The 23,543-nt window shown below is 38.4% G+C and overlaps 1 protein-coding gene across 2 annotated transcripts in view; it reads right to left on the reverse strand.

Annotated features, from left to right (window-relative positions):
- Nucleotides 1-3,061: 3,061 nt before the first annotated feature.
- The window catches only part of RIPK2 (receptor interacting serine/threonine kinase 2), a 46,466-nt gene continuing 25,984 nt past the window's right edge, over nt 3,062-23,543 (reverse strand). Inside the window, exons 8-11 of one of the 2 annotated variants that reach the window (XM_012745605.3) lie at nt 21,032-21,121; nt 18,781-18,874; nt 6,935-7,090; nt 3,062-6,323 (exon numbers count right to left, since the gene is read on the reverse strand). In XM_012745605.3, the coding sequence (XP_012601059.1) occupies nt 5,986-6,323; nt 6,935-7,090; nt 18,781-18,874; nt 21,032-21,121 (678 nt within the window). In that variant the 3' untranslated portion in view covers nt 3,062-5,985. The remainder of the gene's footprint in view (nt 6,324-6,934; nt 7,091-18,780; nt 18,875-21,031; nt 21,122-23,543) is intronic. The other variant, XM_076005174.1, reaches the window with a different exon arrangement.

Below are 23,543 nucleotides of genomic sequence, written 5' to 3' on the forward strand. Positions count from 1 at the left end.
TTCTCATCTTCCTACTCTACACCCTTTCCCTGACCTACCTCATCCTGCTCTGTGGTCTTAATTGTCATCTAGACATCAGTGCTTCCAAAGTCAGCCCTCTCTTTTGAACTTGAGGTTCACTTCAGACTAGGCCTGCCAACTGGCATGCTCCATAGGAAACTCCACATTCCAAAACTGACTTCTTCATTCCTCACAGCAATATATACCCCAAATTTGATTTCCTTGTGTTTCCTTTCTCAGCAAAAATACCATCTATCCAGATAAGCTTGACTCTTCTGTCCCTCACTTACTCTTCTCTACTATTTAAGCCCCCACTATATATATGCATTTAATCACAAGATTCTACCTCCAAAATATTCTTGTTTTCAGTCTAACAACTTCTCCCAACCCCCTCGCACTATCATATTTCAGATCAACAGCATCTCTTTACCAGACTTTATCAGCCTAAATATTCATCTGGTATTTAAAAAGTAAGCCCAGCCAGGCATGGTGGCTCATGCTTGTAATCCCAGCACTTTGGGAGGCCAGGTGGGAGGAATGATTGAGGCCAGGAGTTTGAGGCCAGCCTGGGCAACATAGTGAGACCCCATCTCTGCAAAAATAAAAAAAAATAAAAAACAGCTGAGTGTGGTGGTGCATACCTATAGTTCCAGCTACTGAGATGGGTGAATCACTTGAGCCCAGGAACTTGAGGCTCCAGACAGCAATGATTGTAGCACTGTACTCCAACCTGCAGCCTGAGAAGCAGAGTGAGACTGTGTCTCTAAAAAAAAAAAAAGAACTAAATCCACCCAAGTCACTAGTTAGCTTAATATGCTTTCTTGGTCAGAAAAGGAAATTCCAGAGCAAGTCCCTTCCTGTGCTAGTGGGAGGAAATAAAAAGAAAAGGTTGGAGGAACCTTGATTCTGAGGCCTATTCCTGAGACCTTTCAATTTACTAAAGCACTCAGCATGCCTGTGTGCCATATTTTGGGGAATCATTTTCTGTACCCTAACAGTATCCTGAATAGGCTACTGAAGCAGAGAAAGGACATTAGGTAAAAACTAAAACACTTTCAATCAACTATGACATAGTTAATAATGTATCACTATTGGAAGAAATTATCCCTAAATCATGGGATTTTGGTGCACACAGTGCTTTGCACTAGATTTCATAAGCAGAGCCTGAGCAATACCCATTTAATATTTTAAGAGAGGAAACACGCCCCGTTTTAATAATCTAACATACTTGCAGCATAAAAAGAAGTGATTTAAAAACTGACCTGGAAATAAAGATCATCTGGGTTAAACTGTAGATTCCATATTTTTTTATGTGAAACACTTGAAAAAAATTTCAATTATATTCATTAGTGATAGATGAATGATTGTACCTAAATAGTGATGAGCTTTGTCAGGTTGAAGGGAAGAGGTCTGTGGCATTTTGTAGACCTTGTGCTTGGGCCAGCACCACTCAACATTTTAATTAATAGCTTGGATGAAATTATAAAAGGTAAGTTTGTCAAATTTGAGACTGAAAAGCTAGATTTCAGATTTAGGAATAAAAAACATTTTGAATGACTGGAACTAGGGGTGCATTTAAAAAAATTAAGAGAAAAAAATAAAAATAACAGAGATAAAAAAATCAAGAGGGATAAAGGCAAATTGTAATATATTGGCCTAAAAACCCAACTTAATTTCTTGACCATAAAAAGGGAGGAGGCAAAACAACGCAGGTATAAAAACAAAAGATTTGTTAGCTAGTAAATATCAATTCAACAATGACATGTGACTGCTAAAAAAATGGGCTTTTATTATCTTATTTAAGTTTAAAGGAGGAGATATCCCAACTATGTTGGTAAGACCTGACTAGGAGTGTTGTGTTCAGTTATGCTATCATACTTGGAGAGGAATATAGACCTTGCATCTTAAATAACCATTGAAGGAAATGGTAATTATTCTGAAGCAGAAAAAAAAAATCCTCAGAAACAGGAGAGTTGCTTGGAAATATATAAAATGCTGTCATATGGAGGAGGCATTAGATTGACCCTATAAATTATCCCAAGGTTTGGAACCAGGACCAATAGATACATACTACAGGGAAATCGATTTTTAAATCAACGTATGAAATTGCTGATAGTATTATTTAGAGATGAAATAAATTGCCTGAAGAGGCAATAAACTCCCCCTTTATCAAAAGAAGCATTTAATCATTAGCTGAACATCTATTAACATTTTTACTGTAGAGGAATTTGAAGCACCAGATGCATCCTTGCTCCTTTCAACTCATTCATTAATTATATGACATCAAATTGTAAATAATTAAGAAATTGCTAACAAAAATAGAGGCAATGTAGAAAAATTTCCAGGAAAAGTATTAGAAGCAATAGGTCAGGCAAATAAATTTTGTTTTTAAAGGAAATCTGGGTGTTTGAAGTTGAAAAGAAATGATCCGGTAGAAAAAGAGAAAAAGCAAGTGGTAGTTTGGGAACTAGGCTCTGTGAGATGGGAGGTATGATTTTAGAGAAGAAACACATTTCTCAAACTTCTGACCTTGAGCAATCCTCCCGCCTCAGCCTCCCAGAGTGCTAGGATTACTGGCATGCACCACCATTGCCTGGCCAGAAACACATTTCTGAAACTATTGAGATGCTTGTTAGGATGGCTAAGCATTAAAGTCTACTGATTTTCCTTCTTTCCCAATTGGGCATAATTTTTCTCATAAGTTAAAAAATGGAGTATTTGACTGAGAGGGGTGAGGATGGACAGAGGATTAATGACAAAGGGAAATAAAAACCAGCCTTCACCGCTTGATACTATTGCTGCAACGCCCCTATCTTTCATACTTTTTTTGAAAATTTCTTTAGCATAACTTTCAGCACAACTTGGTTTTGCTTCTTGTGTTGTTCCTCCTATATCAGCCTGACTCTTCTGCTGTCGTGATTCAAGTGCTTGTCCCTTTCGAAGACGTTTCCTAAAGAACTGAGCTGTAGATCCTAATCTATTTATCCGATTATCATATTTAAGCGAAAGTCTTTCCAAATTGCAAAACATGACTAAAATTGTTTTGAGACTTCAAATTGGATGCAAAACAAAAGTAAAATTTTTTAATCAAATCTCAGCTTAGAGACTGTAAATTCTGAAGACAAGTATGGCATTCGGACATCAGGAAAACAGATCCGTGAACCTAAAGAGAAATTATTTTATGCACAAATCTGGCAGGAAAGGGGAACTCGTGACCTCAGGGGCACATGTGGCCTTCTGGTTCCTTGACTGCAGCCTTTTGACTGAATACACATTTTATAGAACAAATCCTTTTCTTAAAGGGTAGCACTGTCTTAAAATATGCTGTAAGGAATATCTCTAGCATTATCTAGTACTATCTAGTTAAAACATAAGATTATTAGGTCCCTTCCTGCAGAGACCAAATCTTAATCTGTCATTTTCCTACTACTTCTATGACTGTTGGCACGTTCATATGCTAACCTTTGATTTTCTTAATAATTAAAGTTGTCTTTTTATTTGAATATTACAAAATGAAACTATATATTATAAATAACAGTACATATCATATGTATAATTTCATTTTCAAACTGAATACAATTAAAAAATAATTATCAAATTCTTGCTAAATATTGTTTCTGAAGTTCTGAGCCCAAAGCCTAGTCTCTTTTTGTTAACAAGGGAGATAAAAAGGTGATAACAGAAAATTGAGACATTCTCCTTTACTTAATTAGCAGGTTCAAAAAAGATCTTCCTTACTACATGACTCAAATGTTATTTAGTGCTGTGTCTACATAATTGCCTAAAATAATCCCACTTACATTAGCTGTACTTGTACTACGTTTTGGGAAAAGTGATTTAAAGGAAACATCTTTTCCCCTTCTCCAGCCTTCATTCCATACAGCTATTCATTAAAGAGTTGTTTAGCAAGTACCTATTCTATGCTATGACTGGTCATATGCAGCCTCGTCTTCCCCTAAACATCGCTGCTATGAAGGGATGGGAGCTCACTGCAGATTCATTTTGATCCTTGACACCATCTCCTTATTCATCAATGTTATTATCCATGTAGAAACTTTGCAGAGCTGTGAAGATGGGTGGATACATGTGTGTCTTCCGTACAGCAAATTGTAGGAGAAAGTGGTTGGTAAGCACATAGCTATAAGCATATGACAGATTATGAGTTTTCAGATCTCTGCAGAAACTGCAAAGAGCAGGGCAAAGTTCATTTCATCAATCCAGAAATATCACTTCTAATCGATATAAAAGTTAATTGGAGGCCATCAATATGCAAAATAAATTTTTTAGAATATAGACAAAAAGGAAAAGCATTTAAAAGAAGTTTTTTTCTCTATTATTTCCCAAATTAAATCTTTTTTTTTTTTTTTTTTTTTGAGACAGAGTCTCACTTTATTGCCCAGGCTAGAGTGAGTGCCGTGGCGTCAGTCTAGCTCACAGCAACCTCAAACTCCTGGCTCAAGCAATCCTCCTGCCTCAGCCTCCCAAGTAGCTGGGACTACAGGCATTCGCCACCATGCCCGGCTAATTTTTTGTATATATATATTAGTTGGCCAATTAATTTCTTTCTATTTATAGTAGAGACGGGGTCTTGCTCTTGCTCAGGCTGGTTTCGAACTCCTGACCTCGAGCAATCCGCCTGCCTCGGCCTCCCAGAGAGCTAGGATTACAGGCGTGAGCCACTGCACCCGGCCCCAAATTAAATCTTTATCTTAACACTTTTTAAAATTTAATAGACAATTCATATGTTTAGTTTTCATTTTTCCCTATTGATTTCCATATTTCTTAAAGGCACAGTAAGTGGTACTGCAGGTTAATGTCAAGCTCCAAAATAGACATTAAAATAATTGTTTTATATTTCAAATAAAATATTTAATTGCCTCAATCCCATCTAATTGCTTTTTCTCTTATTCAACTTTTTTTCAGGTTGTGGGTCTGGTGGCTCTTAAAAGTTTGTACTTCCAAATTTATCCTGTATCTCACCTTTTGCTGATTTTGCTAAGCAGTTTCAGAAAAGGGCTATTCTTCCTTGTAGGTTTTCAATTTAGTAGTATAACCCATCAACCAAAAAAAGAGCTTACACCGTACGTTTATGTGGTTGAACTTGGTGTGAAGAAGTTAAAAAAATAGAAAAAGCAGCCCAGATATTATACAACAATTAAAAAGAACGAGTTAGATTGAGATCTGATCCGTAAAGCTGTACATGCTGTACTATTAAGTGCAAAAAGCAGGTTGCAGTACAATGTATTACAATGATAATAATGATATTAACAAAAGGCTCACTTGGAAATAAGCATATGCTTTAAATATGAGCAGGAAAAAAGGGTGCAGAAGGATTATACATCAGGCTGTTAATTTTGGTTACTTTGCTTGTTAGGGACAGTGGTTGAGGCTAACAGTAGGGGCAGATAACCAGTATTTAAAGATTTATTTTTTTCTTTACATACTTTGTATTGTTTCACCTTTGAAGCAACTTTTAAAAAAAGAATTCATAAATAAAGCTTTCAAATGTAATCTGAATAACATAGTTTAAAATGAATAACCCTTCGGAGAACATTTGAATCTAGGATCATAGGCTAGGAATGTGTATCATCTCCGGTGTATAAAGGGTATATACTTAATAAAGTCAAACTGCATCTTGGGCAAGTAATAAATAATCCATCAGGAAAGTGAGTGTGAAAATAGCTTCCATCAGAAACACATCATATCTTAAGACACTGTTATGAACAAGAAGAATAATTATTACACTTTAAAAAATAGTTTCAATTAACAAAAGTGACAAAAAAATGGAGCTATATAGAAAAATGCAAGTTTTTACTTATATTAATTTAAAAAAATATGGCAATATCACAGAAGGAGACTAGTATTTACTCAAAGCAGAATCTTCAGTAAAGCCTCCAATTCTCATGTGGATTTTATAAAAATATCAAGGCAACAGAGACATAAATATCCTTTTATAAACCAACTGTTTTCTTGTAAAAGACTCACTTATAAGCTTTTATTTTGAAGTAAATTTAAAGATGGTGGCCTAGAAGATACAGGTACTTCTGGGTAAGGCTGGAGGCCCATTTGTTTGTTATCTTTCAACTTTTGTACTATAACTTTAGCAAATTCTTCTCCTTGGATGTCAGTGGTGTCCAGTAATTGTCTGACTTTTGAGGTCCTTGTAGGCTTGGTACTAATAAGTTCATAGTCCTCCTTCATGATCAAGTCCCTGGACAGAAGGGCGTCTAGCGACTGGTTGAGGCAGGCTTCTGTCATTTGGTTCACAATGTCTTCCCTTTTGCTCTGGATCCACTGTTGGGCTAAACCAGGCTGTAGACGCTCTGTAGAAGAGCAAAGAATGAATGGTTAAAAAGGTGGAGACGGATATAGAGCAATGAGTAAAATTACATGAAAAAGAAATAAGGCATAAAAGCTAATTTTCTTATGATTGTGCCGATGTGGAACACCAGTATTTTGGGGGACACTGTTATTTTTCAGGAAACATTCAGAAGTTTAAGGTTATCTCTCCCCTTACCGCCCAGAAAATGCACTGCCTTTTATATGCTATAACTCTTGGGCCAAAACCCACTTTTTAAGTTTTTGGTTTTAGGTCTGGTGTTTCTTTTTTTCTTTTTTCCAAATATAAAGTAGACCTACATATTTGTTCAATAAACAAAAATTTTACCTTTACATAAAGCAAAACCTCCTCTCGGTACTCTCTCCCTAGTTAGATATTCATGAAATACCCTTTGGGCTATTATTACATGTCAGCATTCCCATCTTCTGGGATTTGAAGTGCTTTCCTACTTAAGAAGGCATTTATCGTACTGAGGAAATGAAGACAAACCTTAGTGTATGGCAAATCTACTGAACATCTATTTGTGAGATAAATGGCATCATTTACAAACTGTTTTATAGTAAATATTTTAAAATTTTTATAGTAAATATTTACCTGAATTTCCCTCAGCTAAGAGTGAACTTATTATTGCTGTGGAGTATGGAATAGTCTTATCACAGAGTGTCACCTTTTGAGATGCAGAAATGGTAGTATCCAAACTGTGATTTACTGGACAGTAATGTGGCTTCGCAGAATAGTCCTGAGTTTTTCCTATAAAACACAACATCTTCATTAGGGGTAGAATAGTCCTTAGATACTCCTATTAGTTAAAATATTAACATCTGAGCATAGAAAAGGTAGGCTCCAATGTATTTTGTTTTTCACTGCTATTAAAGATGGTTAAGAGACCTAATTCTACAACCAAGCATTTTTTAAAACAAAAAAGGGTTTATACAGAATGTTACTATAACTTCTATGTGTGATTTTCTGTCCTATGTAAATTATAAATCATGGAATTTTCCTTCTTCACAGTCCCGCATTTCTCGTGAGTCTTCTTATTCTGTACTTTCAATGTGTCCTCTGAATATATATATAACATGTGTTTTTCTACTTTCTCCTTTGGCCATCCTTCTCAACCTCATGGCCTTAATTGTCACCTCTACTCCCAAATCTGTGTAATTAAATTTTCTGTCTTCATTCAACATTCTTACGTTTCGAAAGGCCTCTGTACATCACCTTCGTATGTGCTGCTAGTATTAGGTCATTAAATCTGAAATGTCCGATTTCGAATTAAAAGCGTAGTTTATTATATCTCATACAAGAAGCAGTACAATTAATCAAAGTACGTGCCTAAACTGTAGCTCATGCCAGCAGTGAACAAGCCAGGGAAGAAGCCTGGAGAACGAGTGGTGATAAAATCGTGAAAGGTGTTTTCCACAGCTTGTTGAGAATTGAATATCTTTCCTTGCAAGAAGTGGTCCAAAGCCTAGAAGAAGCGGTAGGCCATTGGTGCAAGGTCTGGTGAATACGGTGGATGACTGAGTTTTCCAAGTCCAGCTTCTGTAGTTTGAGCAATGTTGTTTATGTGACAGTGTTGTCTTGCAAGAGGACTGGCCTGTCTCTATTGGCCATCTCAGCTGCTTAATCACAAGCATCCTCATCATTTCATCCAACTGGTTGCAGTAGACATCTGCTGTAATCGATTGACCTAGTTTCATGAAGCTGTAGTGGATACCAGCACTGGACCACCAAACAGACACCATTAGTTTTTTTTATGAATGTTCGGTTTTGGACTGCATCTCAGTACTTCATCTTTATCCAACCATTGTGCCTAATGCTTATAATTATCAAAAAGAATCCATTTTTTCATTGCATGTAACAATATGGTATAGAAATGGTTTGCCTTTATGTTGTGACAGCAAAAACAGGCAAGCTTCAAGACAATTTATCTTCTGACACTCATTTAATTCATGTGGAACCCATCTATCCAGCTTCTTTACCTTGCCTGTTTGTTTCAAATGGTCCAATATTGTTGGAAGAGTAATGTTAAATGTTAAATTCATGTGTAGGTTAAGATGGATTTACTTCTACTACAGCTTTCAGCTCATCATTATCCACCTTGATCTCAGGTCGCCCACATGGCTCATTGTTAAGATTAGAATCCCGAGAATGGAACTTCTCAAACCATTGACATACTGTGCATGCATTAGCCACGTCCTTCCCAAACACTTCACTGATATTTCGAGCTGTCTGTGCTGCATTAGTTCCATGATGGTATTCACATTAAAAAATAGCATAAATTTTTGACTTATCCATGGTATCACAAAAATTGCTCTAAAAAAAAATTTCAAAGATAATCACAAGCCAAAATGTACATTAAAGTACGAGGATGTACCTTCACAATAAAAAAAAAAAAACCCCAAGAAGTGTCAAATTGAAATGTCAGATAGCAACTGTCAAAACTTAGTATTTAAGGAAATCAGACATTTCATACTTAATAACCTTGATACAAATTAAAAAACATTAGAAACGTATTCATCAAAACTCTAAAACCGGAGGGGGTGGAGCAAGATGGCGGAAGAATAACACCGCCAGACAGAGTGTCTCTGCACAAAAGACAGATTCTAGCAGAAATTAGAAAAAAGAAGCAAGAAGACGAGTATACAGCGGACGAGGGCCGGAAGGAGGGGTACCTGAGACCCCGGGAGACTCCACGGGAGGAGGGTGCGGAGGAGAACTGGAGGCTGAGACCACCGGAGCAGCCCAGAGACCAGTGGCAAGGGTAGGTGGATTTGCTGTTTCCCCTCCCCTGCATTTGGGACTACTGGTGGGCTCCCCAGCGGGTGGGGAGACCTGAGGACACCAGCCCAGAGACGGCCGCCGCCTGCCAGCGGTGAGCCTGTAGCAGACGTGGCACCGGGTTCCCAACTTCCTCCAGGCACCTCCGTGTGCATAGACCCGAGCCACGCGGCAGGCGCCATATTGCCTCCTCCTCCCCTCCGCCGACCCTACCCGCGGCTGCCCAGAGAGACAATACACCCACCAGCCAGAGGCACCTCCAGGGAACGGGACCTTCCCTTTTGGGACCCTACAGCTGACTCAGGGGAACTCAGACTGTGAGCTCCCTACGCGCCAGCTCTCCCAGGTGCTGCTAGCACGGTGTTCCCAGGAGAACGGTGCAGACTCAGAGGCTGAGAGACATAGGCCCAGCTTGGGCTCCCTGTGGGTAAATTGGGACCGGAAATCCTCTCCCTGGTGGGGATACAGTTTGAACTCTGGGACCCAGAGGTCGGACCTGCAGACCAGATCCCCTGCACCAAGGGCTAGCATTGCCCGGGTCACAGAAGGGTTATACGTGAACAGCCTACTGAGGTGTGTGTGCCTCCAGGGGCGGATCGGCGTCCTAGAGGGCAACCCTCCTCCCAGGAGGAGGCGATGCGCCCAGCCCAGGTGACGTTCCTGTGCAGGGAACCTCCCCGCTGACATCACAGTTCGGGGAGGCCTGGTGGCTTGTGGTCTGGCCTGCTGGCAGAGACCCAGGAGTAGCTGCAGAGTTGGGGAGGGTGGAAAGAAGCGAGGCCCGCTCCAGACTGCGGGTCTCAGACAGCCCCACCCCCACAGACTTTCTGGCTGAGTGGGACCATTCCAGCCCCGCCCTGACAGCTTTTCCTGGAAGCAGAGAACAGAACTTTGACCCCTGCTAACTGCCTGAGGGCAGACTTACCCAACCCAGCTCCGCCCAGAACAAGAGCTGACAACAGGACACAAAATCAACAGCATAGCCTGTTCCTCCAAGCAAATGCCACCTACTGACATGGACGGCATCTTGCACAGCCTTTCCACGGCACCCACTGACTCAATATACAGGGAGTGGTCCAATCTCACCCACAGACACCACCTAACGCCTCAGAAACTAAACAAGGGGTGTGAATACCCAAACAATAACCTAAAGGAAAGAAACAACAACTGATCGACATGGGAAGAAATCAGCGAAAGAACTCAGGAAATATGAAGAACCAAACGGAAAACACACCCTCAAAGAGGAGCACCAGCCTCCTAGAAACGGACACCAACCAAAATCAGGCAACCAATATGACAGAAGAGGAATTTCGCATGTGGATCATAAGAACAGTCACCCAGCTGCAACAACAACTCAATAACCAACACAAAAAAACCACAAAAAGCCTCCAGGATATGGAAAAAGAAATGGACACAATGAAGAAAAGTTTGACCGAACTTCTGGAAATGAAGAATCAATTCAAGGAACTACAAAATACAGTGGAAAGTCTCAAGAACAGGGTAGAAGAAACAGAAGAAAGAATCTCAGAGCTTGAAGATAACACCCTCCAATTAAATAAATCAGTCACAGAAATAGAGCAGAGAAACAAGAGAAAAGAGCAAAGCCTACAAGAGCTGTGGGATTATGTGAAGAAACCTAACGTGAGGGTCATAGGCTTACCAGAAGGGGAAGAAGACAACACTCAAGGGTTGGACAAGCTGTTTGAAGATATAATAGAGGAAAATTTCCCAGGCCTTGCTCAAAATCTTGATATACAAGTTCAAGAAGCTCAGAGGACCCCTGGGAGATTCAACGCAAACAGGAAGACGTCACGACATGCAGTCATCAGACTGACCAAAGTATCAACTAAAGAGGCCCTTCTAAGAGCTGTAAGACAAAAGAAGCAAGTAACATACAAGAGAAATCCAATTCGAATAACATCAGACTTCTCTAATGAGACTTTACAAGCAAGGAGAGACTGGGGCCCCATTCTCACTCTTTTGAAACAAAACAATGCCCAGCCTAGAATATTATTCCTTGCAAAACTAAGCTTCATATATGAAGGAGAAATAAAAACATTCTCAGACAAGCAAAGGCTCAGAGAATTTACCAAGACAAGACCAGCCCTACAAGAAGTGCTTAAAACAGTGTTACGTATGGAACATCATAATAATAACCCACGAATATAAAAACAACCAAAACCCAAAGATATTAAAGGCCAGATATTACAATGGCTCAAGACAGAAATCATAGCAACAACATCCAACCCAACAGAATGAACAGTAATCTACCTTACCTATCAGTTCTCTCAATAAATGTGAATGGCTTAAACTCTCCACTCAAGAGACATAGGCTGGCTGAATGGATAAGAAAATACAGGCCAAGTATATGCTGTCTTCAGGAAACACATCTAACCTGCAAGGATGCATATAGACTAAAAATATAAGGGTGGAGATCAATATTCCAAGCAAATAGAAGCCAAAAGAAGGCTGGTGTGGCAGTTCTAATTTCAGACGATTTAGTTTTTAAACCAACAAAAGTAGTAAAAGACAAAGAGGGTCATTATATAATGGTGAAGAGCACAGTCCAACAAGAAGAGATAACAATTTTAAATATATATGCACCCAACTTAGGTGCACCCAGATTCATAAAGCAAACCTTACTGGAGCTAAGCAAATGGATTAATAGCAACTCCATAATCGCCGGAGATTTCAACACCCCACTGACGGCACGAGACAGATCCTCCAAACAGAAAATTAATAAAGAAATAATAGACTTAAACAAAACTCTAGAACAATTGGGTCTGACTGACATTTACAGAACATTCTACCCAAAATCCACTGAATATACGTTCTTCTCATCAGCTCACGGGACATTCTCTAAGACTGACCATATCCTAGGACACAAAGTAAATGTCAAGAAATTTAAAAAAATAGAAATCATACCATGTACCTTCTCAGATCACAGTGGAATAAAAGTAGAAATCAACCCTAACAGAAACTCAGATTTCTACACAAAAACGTGGAAATTAAACAACCTCCTACTAAATGATTACTTCGTAAATGAAGAAATCAAGACGGAAATAAAAAAAATTCTATGAAGAAAACGACAATGGAGAGACAAGTTATCAACTCCTTTGGGACACAGCTAAAGCCGTTCTGAGAGGAAAGTTTATCTCCATAAATGCCTATAACCAAAAGACAAAAAGATCACAAAGAGACAATCTAACAAAATGACTCAAAGAGCTGGAAAAAGAAGAACAGACCAACCCCAAACCCAGCAGAAGAAGTGAAATCAACAAGATCAAATCAGAACTAAACGAAATTGAAAACAGGGAAGCTATTCAGGAGATTAATAAAACAAAAAGTTGGTTCTTTGAAAAAATAAACAAAATTGACACACCATTGGCTAAGCTAACGAAAAGCAGAAAAGAGAAATCTCTAATAAGCTCCATCAGGAATAAAAAAGGAGATATCACAACTGATACCAAAGAGATACAAGATACAATTTATAAATACTACAAAAATCTTTATGCACACAAACTGGAAAATGTGGAGGAAATGGACAAATTTCTAGAAACACACAGCCTACCTAGGCTCAACCAGGAAGAAATAGATTCCCTGAACAGACCAATCTCAACAGCTGAAATAGAAACAGCAATTAAAAATCTCCCTAAAAAGAAAAGTCCCGGTCCAAATGGCTTCACACCTGAATTTTACCACACTTACAAAGAAGAACTAGTACCTATCTTGCAGAAACTATTCCACAACATCGAGAAGAACGGAAACCTCCCCGACACCTTTTATGAAGCGAATATTACTCTGATACCAAAACCAGGAAAGGATGCAACAAAAAAAGAAAACTACAGACCAATATCCCTAATGAATATAGATGCAAAAATTTTCAACAAAATCTTAGCTAACCAAATCCAGACACTTATCAAAAAAATAATCCACCACGACCAAGTGGGCTTCATCCCAGGGATGCAGGGATGGCTCAACATACGTAAATCTATAAATGCAATTCACCACATCAACAGAAGCAAAAACAAAGACCACATGATTCTTTCAATAGATGCAGAAAAAGCTTTTGACAAAATTCAACACCCTTTCATGATACGAACACTTAAGAAAATAGGCATAGAAGGGACATACCTAAAAATGATACAAGCCATATATGACAGACCCATAGCCAACATCATACTGAATGGGGAAAGATTGAAATCATTCCCACTTAGAACTGGAACCAGACAAGGCTGCCCACTATCTCCACTTCTGTTCAACATAGTGCTGGAAGTCTTGGCTACAGCAATCAGACAGGAAAATGGAATCAAAGGTATTCAAATAGGGGCAGAAGGGATCAAACTTTCACTGTTTGCTGATGATATGATATTGTATCTAGAAAACCCCAAGGATTCAACCAAGAAACTCCTGGAACTGATCAATGAATTTAGTAAAGTCTCAGGATACAAAATCAATACACAGAAATCAGAGGCATTCATATACGCCAACAACAATCTAATTGAGAACCAAATCAAAGACTCAATTCCCTTCACAATAGCAACAAAGAAATTAAAGTACCTAGGAATATACTTAACCAAGGAAGTAAAAGACCTCTACGGGGAGAACTATGAAACACTGAGGAAGGAAATAGCAGAGGATGTAAACAGATGGAAATCCATACCATGCTCGTGGATCGGCAGACTCAATATCATCAAAATGTCTATACTACCCAAACTGATCTACAGATTCAATGCAATACCTATTAAAATCCCATCAGCATTCTTCACAGATATAGAAAAAATAATTTTACGCTTTGTATGGAACCAAAGAAGACCCCGAATATCAAGAGCAATTCTAGGCAACAAAAACAAAATGGGAGGCATTAATATGCCAGATATCAAACTATACTACAAAGCTGTAGTAATTAAATCAATATGGTATTGGCACAAAAATAGGAATATTGACCAGTGGAACAGATGTGAGAATCCTGATATAAAACCATCCTCATATAGCCATCTAATCTTTGACAAAGCAGACAAAAACATACGCTGGGGAAAAGAATCCCTCTTCAATAAATGGTGCTGGGAAAACTGGATAGCCATCTGTAGAAGGCTAAAACAGGACCCACACCTTTCACCTCTCACAAAAACCAACTCACACTGCATAACAGACTTAAACCTAAGGTATGAAACTATTAGAACTCTAGAGGAAAAAGTTGGAAACACTCTCCTAGACATCGGCCTGGGCAAAGAGTTTATGAAGAAGTCCCCAAAGGCAATCACAGCAGCAACAAAAATAAATAAACGGGACATGATCAAACTACAAAGCTTCTGCACAGCCAAAGAAATAGTCATGAAAGTAAACAGACAACCTACAGAATGGGAGAAAATTTTTGCATCCTATGCATCCGATAAGGGACTGATAACTAGAATATACTTAGAACTCACGAAAATCAGGACGAAAAAATCAAATAACCCCATTAAAAAGTGGGCAAAGGACTTGAACAGAAACTTTTCTAAAGAAGACAGAAGAATGGCCAACAAACATATGAAAAATGCTCAACATCTCTAATCATCAGGGAAATGCAAATCAAAACCACAATGAGATATCACTTAACCCCAGTGAGAATGGCCTTTATCCAAAAATCTCCAAACAATAAATGCTGGCGTGGTTGCGGAGAGAGAGGAACACTCCTACACTGCTGGTGGGACTGCAAACTAGTTCAACCTCTGTGGAAAGCAATATGGAGACACCTTAAAGTGATACAAGTGAATCTACCATTTGATCCAGCAATCCCATTGCTGGGCATCTACCCAAATGATCCAATGACACTCTACAAAAAAGACACCTGCACTTGAATGTTTACAGCAGCACAATTCATAATTGCAAGGCTGTGGAAACAGCCCAAGTGCCCATCAATCCAAGAATGGATTAATAAAATGTGGTATATGTATACCATGGAGTACTATTCAGCTCTAAGAAACAATGGTGACATAGCACATCTTATATTTTCCTGGTTAGAGCTGGAACCCATACTACTAAGTGAAGTATCCCAAGAATGGAAAAACAAGCACCAGATATATTCTCCAGCAAACTGGTATTAACTGAGTACCACCTAAATGGACACATAGGTACTACAGTAATAGGGTATTGGGCAGGTGGGAGGGGGGAGGGGGGCGGGTATATACATACATAATGAGTGAGATGTGCACCATCTGGGGGATGGTCATGATGGAGACTCAGACTTGTGGGGGGAGGGGGGAAATGGGCATTTATTGAAACCTTAAAATCTATACCCCCATAATATGCCGAAAAAAAAAAACCAAAAAAAAAACCCTCTAAAACCTGTTTCAACTCCTATTTATGTTAATTGTGCTAGTGTTTTCCCAGTTACCAGGCTTAACAACTTATTTAGTTTTACCTTTTGGTTCCTCTCTTCCCTCCTCTAAGTGCAAAATTATAGAGTCCTAGGGTCAACGTCTCCATGACATCTCTCACACCACCCCTCCCCTTTCTATTCTGCATCAGTTCTCATACTTACTCACCGGCACTACGGTTAATAGTCTCCTAACTAGTCTCCCCATCTCAAGTCTCCTTTTCCTTTCAGTATATTCTACATATTCCAATCAGGATGAATATTCCTAAAGCAAAAACATTTCTGTGTTACAGTCTTGCTCAAAAATTTGCAATAGTTGCTTCTTTCTCAAGTAAAAAAGCCCAAATAGTTAGCCGAGTGTTAGAATTTGTGATGACTCCACTCTACTTATCTTTTATCATTCACTCTCTTCATCAGCTAAACCGAACTACTCAGTGTTCTGTGTTTTCTTGCTTCTGTGCCTCCTTGTTCTGGTTCCTTTTGCCTGAGATGTTCATCCTTTATAACTAGATGCCCAGCCTTCAGCCAGGAATAATTTCTTCATGATGACAGCATAGTGTAGTGGAATGACATGAAGATATTTATCAAAAGACCTGGCTTCAAGTCCTGGATTTTCCAGCTACTAGCTATATGTTCCAGAGAGTCCTTAATCTGTAAAATGAGGACTATCTCCCTCATAAGGTTGTTGTGAAAGTACTTTGTAAAGCATGTTACTCTTCCACTATACTACCATAGGTCTAGATTCACAGCTCTCTTACAATACATCATTTTCTATCTTGCAGTATGGTTACTTAGAAACACTTCTCTTTCTTTATTTTATTTTATTTATTTATTTTTTATTTTAGCATATTATGGAGGTACAAGTGTTAAGGTTACTTATATTGCCCATGCCCCCCTCCCACCTCGAGTAAAAGCTTCAAGCATGTCCATCCCCCAAACGTTACACATCTTACTGCTTGTGGCTGTATTTACTCCTCCCCTCCTCCCCCCTCCCACCCTCCTGACACCCGATAAATATTACTTCTATATGTCCACTTAGGTGTTGATCCGTTAATACCAATTTGCTGGTGAGTACATGTGTTGCTTGCTTTTCCATTCTTGAGATACTTCACTTAGTAGAATGGGTTCCAGCTCTATCCAGGAATATACAAGAGGTGCTATATCACCATTGTTTCTTAAAGCTGAGTAGTATTCCATTGTATACATATACCACATTTTATTAATCCACTCATGAATTGATGGGCACTTGGGTTGTTTCCACAGCTTTGCAATTGTGAATTGTGCTGCTATAAACATTCAAGTGCAGGTGTCTTTTTCATAAAGTGACTTTTGATCTTTTGGGTAGATGCCCAGTAGTGGAATTGCTGGATCAAATGGTAGATCTACTCGTATCGCTTTGAGGTATCTCCATATTGCTTTCCACAGAGGTTGAAGTAGTTTGCAGTCCCACCAGAAGTGTAGGAGTGTTCCTCTCTCTCCGCATCCACGCCAGCATTTGTTGTTTGGGGACTTTTTGATAAAGGCCATTCTCACTGGGGTTAAGTGATATCTCATTGTGGTTTTGATTTGCATTTCCCTGATGATTAGAGATCTTGAACATTTTTTCATATGTTTGTTGGCCATTATTCTGTCTTTTGAGAAGTTTCTGTTCATGTCCTCTGCCCATTTTTTGATAGGGTTGTTTGATTTTTTCTTGCTGATTTTCCTGAGTTCTATAGATTCTAGTTATCAGCACTTTATCAGATGTGTAGCTTGCAAAAATTTTCTCCCATTCTGTGGGTTGTCTGTTTGCTCTCTTGACAGTTTCTTTGGCTGTGCAGAAGCTTTTTAATTTTATTAGGTCCCGTTTGTTTATTTTGTTGCTGTTGTGATTGCCTTTGGGGTCTTCTTCATAAATTCTTTGCCTAGGCCAATGTCTAGAAGAGTATTTCCAACATTTTCCTCTAGAATTCTAATAGTTTCACACCTATGGTTCAAGTCTGTTACCCAGTATGAGTTGATTTTTGTGAGAGGTGAAAGGTGTGGGTCTTGTTTCAGTCTTCTACATGTGGCTATCCAGTTTTCCCAGAACCATTTATTGGATAAGGGTTCTTTTCCCCAGTGTATGTTTTTGTCTGCTTTGTCGAAGATTAGTTGGCTATATGAGGATGGTTTTATATCTGGGTTCTCTGTTCTGTTCCACTGGTCAATGTCCCTGTTCTTGTGCCAGTAAAAAGCTATTTTAATGACTATAGCCTTGTAGTATAGTTTGAAGTCTGGTAAATTGATACCTCCTATTTTGTTTTTATTGCCTAGGATTGATTTTGCTATATGAGGTCTTCTCTGGTTCCATACAAAGAGTAAAATTATTTTTTCTGTATCTGTGAAAAATGATGATGGTATTTTGATAGGGATTGCGTTGACTCTGTAGGTCACTTTGGGTAGTATAGACATTTTAACAATGTTGATTCTGCTGACCCATGAGCATGGTATATTCTTCCATCTGTTTATGTCCTCTGCTATTTCCTTCTTCAGTGTTTCATAGTTCTCCCTGTAGAGGTTTTTTACCTCCTTAGTTAAATAGATTCCAAGGTACTTTATTTTCTTTGTTGCTATTTTGACCATATGATCCTCTCAATAGACACAGAGAAAGCATTTGACAAAATTCAACACCCTTTTATAAGAACGCTCAACAAAATAGGTATAAACATGGCTTACCTAAAAATGATACAAGCCATATATGACAAACCCACAGCCAATATCATACTGAATGGGGAAAAATTGAAAGTGAGAAAGCATTCTCACTTAGAAATGGAACAAGACAAGGTTGCCGACTATCTCCACTTCTGTTCAACATAGTGCTGGAAGTCCTTGCTACAGCAATCAGACAAGAGAGCAGAATTAAGGGTGTCCAAAGGAGCAGAAGAGATCAAACTCTTACTCTTTGCTGATGACATGACATTATACCTAGAAAACCCCAAGGATTCAACCAAGAGACTCCTTAAACTGATAAATGAATTTGGTAAAGTCTCAGGATACAAAATCAATACACAAAAATCAGACGCATCCTCTTTCTTATAAGAGGTTTTTTTTTTTTTTGGTATCTTTCCATAGTGTCTAACATAAATGCATTTAATACCTAAATGTATTTGTTGAAGATCCCACTACTACTTTCATATTTTTAGACCCTATCACTTTTTAAACAATGAGTTATAAATGCAAATGAATGAAATGTTCTACATAAACCATGATTGCTTGCCAAGGATATGCTCTGGAAAGAAAACAGAAAACTTGCACGTCAATACTTATTGGAAAATTTACGTACTAGATAGAAAATCATTGCCTTGGGGAGCTGACAGGGACCTTGAGGTTTCAGGAGAACCACTGTTTTTATGGAGCTGAGAGGATCCACACGATTCCTAAAGTAAATAGAAGGTAAAGGATTTAGGCTAATAAAAATAGTTTTAAAAGTTATATAGCTTTAATTTCTAAATAGTTCTTGCTTGTGGGTTATTACAAATGAAGAATTAAAACTACTAAAAATTATACTTTATACAATTAAAGTAACACATACAGCTATAAAATAAGAAAGATAAACTTAATTTCTTAATTAACTCAAATAGAAGAAATGGGGCAATCATGAAACATTAAAAATAATTATTTTTTTTGTATTTTCCACATGAACTCCAAGGCTCTGGCCAGTAGCTAGAATAAGGGATGAGAAATTTTATATATGCAACTATGGTCACCTAGAGATCTAGAAATGCCTTCAGGTCAGGTTCCTTCAACATGGAGAGGTGGAAAACCATGGAAAAAGTAATGGAGAATTTGACTCTAATCCTCGATCCCTGGCTCTCAGGTTGTCTGTAATATTTGTACTATCTAAAACTGTGCATGAATGAGTTCAAGGCTTGAATGAGATAGTGTACGTCAAGGTGATTGAAAACCATATATGGTGCTTTAAGGTTTATTTTGAAGGTATTACAGGTTTAGTATCCCTGATCTGAAATGCTTGGGACAAGAAGTGTTCCGGATTTCAGATTTTTTTTCAAATTTTGGAATATCTGCATATGAGATATCTACATATGAGATATCTTGAGGCTGGGACTCAAGTCTATAAGTACAAAATTCATTTGTGTTTCATGTGCACCTATCCACAAAGCCTAAAAGTAATTTTATGGAATATTTTAAAATATTTTTGTGCCTGAAACAAAGTTTTGACTGCGACCTGTTATACAAGGTCAGGTGTTGCTATGGCCTGGGTATGGTTGGTCCCCACCAAAACACATGCTGAAATTTGATCCCCATTGTAGCAGTGTTGGGAGGTGGGACCTAGGGGTGGTGTTTGGGTCATGGGGGAGGACCCTGTGAGCAGCTTGTTGCCATTCTGGAAGTGGTGAGGGGATTGCTGGGATAGCAGGTTGTGAAAGAGCTCAGCCCCCTCAATTTCACTCTCCTGTGTCCTGTCTTGCCATGTGATCTCTTTGCACCACCTGCTTCCCTTCCACTGCCTGCCATGAGTGGAGGCAGCCTGAGGCCCTCACTAGATCCAGCTGTCCAATCCTGGGCTTTCCAGCCACCAGAATTGTGAGCCAAATAAACTTCTTTTCTTTATAAATTACCCAGCCTCAGGTATTTTGTTATAGTAACACAAAACAGACTAAGGCAGGTATGGAATTTTCCACTTGTGACATCATGTTGGAAATCAGAAAATTTCAGATTTTGAATTTTGAATGTGTGGATTAGGAATCTCAATCTATTTTATTTTTCTGAATCTGCAAAATGAACATATATATTCCTTCTTCTTTTTTTTTTTTTTTTTTTGTGAGACAAGGTCTCACTCTATTGCCCAGGCTGGAATGCAGTGGGGTGACCACAGCTCACTGTGACCTCCAACTTCAGCCTCAAGTGATCCTCTTGTCTCAGCCTCCCCAGTAGCTAGGACTACAGGTGTGTGCAACCACCCCTGGCTATTTTTTTTATTTTTGTAGAGACATGAGTCTCACTGTGTTGCCCAGGCTATTATCAAACTACTGTTCTCAAGCGATCTTCCCACCTTGGCCTCCCAAAGTGCTGGGATTACAGGTGTGAGCCATCACATTCAGCCTAAATATGTATACACATTTTAATATATATAAATATATATATATATATACACTTTTTTTTAAAAAGGACTTATATGAAATAAATCTGAATAAATGCAACTAAAGAAATCTTTCTTCTTGTATAGCAACAAAAATATTATTTTTCTCTTACTAATTATTTTAAGAGTCGTGGCATAAACATAGTGATAAAACTGTAATCAATGACTTGCCTATATACTACATGTCATCCTTGTATACAACGATGCCAGGGATGGAACTCAATGACAAAGAAGCAAGAATTGTGATTTGATGGGATGAACAATGAACAGAGAAGTAGAAGAGCTGGGTTTCAAGTTGTAGATTGCCCTGAGCTACCTCACAATTCCTGAAAACTCCCTGGGCTTTAGTTTCACATCTATGAAAGAAGGGGTTAGACCGAATGACTTTCATATTCATCCCACATTTTGAGTTCAACATAATTTTTCTTTTTACCTCCTGTGGACCATGATTTACAGGTATGCTCAGAGATAATTCCATTTTCTTCTTATCACATATGTGAAGAGTACTTGAAGCACTCTGTAACTGGAATGAATACATATATGGACTTTAATCGAAGGTGATTAAGAAATTATAGAAGAAAAATACAATCTACTTAACATATATGCTTATACAAAACCAATGTAAAGAAAATCTAGACAGTTGAACATATAACATATAACTTAAAAGTAGAAACAGTGTAGAACAGGGGAAATAACTTAAGGGACATAGACACTGAATCCTGCCTCATATTAATTGGTTACCTTGAGCAAATTATTGATCTCTCAGAGTCTCAGGGCTTCATTTTTAAAATGTAATAATATTTAGATGCCAGATTGTTCTAGAGATTGAGATAATGAATATAAAGTATCTGGTACAAAGTAGGTACTTAATAATATTTTGGGAGGTGTGTATGTCTATCTATAATTATTAATCATTTACCATGTTTCAGGTACTGTGCTTATAAATACTATTATTATTTTCATTTTATAGATAAGAAACCGAGGCTTGGACTAAATAAAGTAGGGAATATGTCATAGTGGAATGGTGGGAGCCATGTAGCCAATCAGATCTGGTTTAGATTCCGGGGATACCTAATTGACCTTTGGTATCAGACTTAACCTCAGTTTACTTATCTATAAATTGGAGATAAAAATATCTGTTTTGCAGGAGTACTGTAAAGAAAATTATAAGGAATACATGCAAAAAGGCCCTAAGATTCTTGCAAGCATTTAATAAATGGTAGCTGCTAAATAGATAATTTATTTTAAATACCATAAATGAAAATTGTTCAGTGATTTCCTCCTGTAAACCGGACTTGGGTTAGTTGCTGTCACTACTGAGTGATTTAAAAATAAACCTCTATCAGTCTGCTTTTCTTCCCCAGACCAACATAACGCCAACTACTCTTCAGAACTTTGGTTCCACACTCAGCCCTCTATTATTCACATTTACGAGTGTCTGCTCCATTACATGGCTAAGGAACTTTAAGGGGGAAAATACTGTTCATCTGCATATATAATGTACCTAGCACAGTACTTTGCACATAGTAGTTCAATGTGTATTTATAATTTTTTTTTTGTTTTAACATTTTTTTCTTAGAGATGGGGTCTTGCTGTGCTGCCCAGGCTGGAGTACAGTGGTGTGATCATAGCTCACCTCAGCTCAAACTCCTGGGCTCAAGAAACTGAATCTGGTTATTTATTTATTTATTGTAGAGATGGGGTCTCACTATGTTGCCCAGGCTGGTCTCAAACTCCCAGCCTTGGGTGATCCTCCCGGCTCAGCCTCCAAAACTGCTGGTATTTAGATATATTTTTATATTGACCTTTAAAATTAGTTTTTGACTATGTCTCTGTTATATAAGGTTTTTCTGCTCTTACAAAATTTACTGAAACATTTCTGATAACATAAAATACTTGATTTACTAACACTTTTTCATAACTGATCAGTTATGATAATTCAAATTATGTATAAACTAATGAATCAGTCCCTAAGAAGAAATGAAATGAAATATTAAAGAAAAATCACTTTTGTTTAGCTTTTACTATTCAAGATACAGGAGGCGTTTATCTATCAATATGTGAATTTTAGAAGCCAGTTCAAAGAACTGAAAAAATGTAAGAAACTCAAACAAATCACCCTAAATAGTGATCTATGTTTTTTTTTTTTTTTTTTTGAGACAGAGTCTCGCTTTGTTGTCCAGGCTAGAGTGAGTGCCGTGGCGTCAGCCTAGCTCACAGCAACCTCAAACTCCTGGGCTTGAGTGATCCTTCTGCCTCAGCCTCCCGAGTAGCTGGGACTACAGGCATGCGCCACCATGCCCGGCTAATTTTTTATATATATATCAGTTGGCCAATTAATTTCTTTCTATTTATAGTAGAGACAGGGTCTCGCTCTTGCTCAGGCTGGTTTTGAACTCCTGACCTTGAGCAATCCACCCGCCTCGGCCTCCCAAGAGCTAGGATTACAGGCGTGAGCCACAGCGCCCGGCCGTGATCTATGTTTTAAGAATTTTTTTTTTTTAAAGAGAAGGGGTCTTGCTATATTGCCCAGGCTTGACTGGAACTCTGGGCTCAAGCGATCCGCCTACCTTAGCCTGCCTAGTAGCTGGAACTACAGGCATGAACCAGTGTGCCTGGCTCCAGAAATTTCTTTATGAAAAATTTTATTAAATTTGTACTGTTGTCCCTGACATTAGCTAGCTGTGTGGAGTATTACCTAAATGACTAACTTCCCTATACAGTGGTCTCCCCTTATCTGTGGTTTCACTTTCTGCAGTTTCAGTTACCCTTGGTCAACTGTGGTCTGAAAATATTAAATGGAAAATTCCAGAAATAAATAATTCATAAACTTTTAGATTAAGCACAGTTGTAAGTAGCATGACGAAATCTTACATCGTCTGGCACTGTCCCACCCAGGATGTGAATCACCCTTCTGTCCAGTGTGTCCATGCTGTATGTGCTAC

This window comes from Microcebus murinus, chromosome 7 (genome assembly GCF_040939455.1).
Source record: "Microcebus murinus isolate Inina chromosome 7, M.murinus_Inina_mat1.0, whole genome shotgun sequence".
Taxonomy (NCBI): domain Eukaryota; kingdom Metazoa; phylum Chordata; class Mammalia; order Primates; family Cheirogaleidae; genus Microcebus; species Microcebus murinus.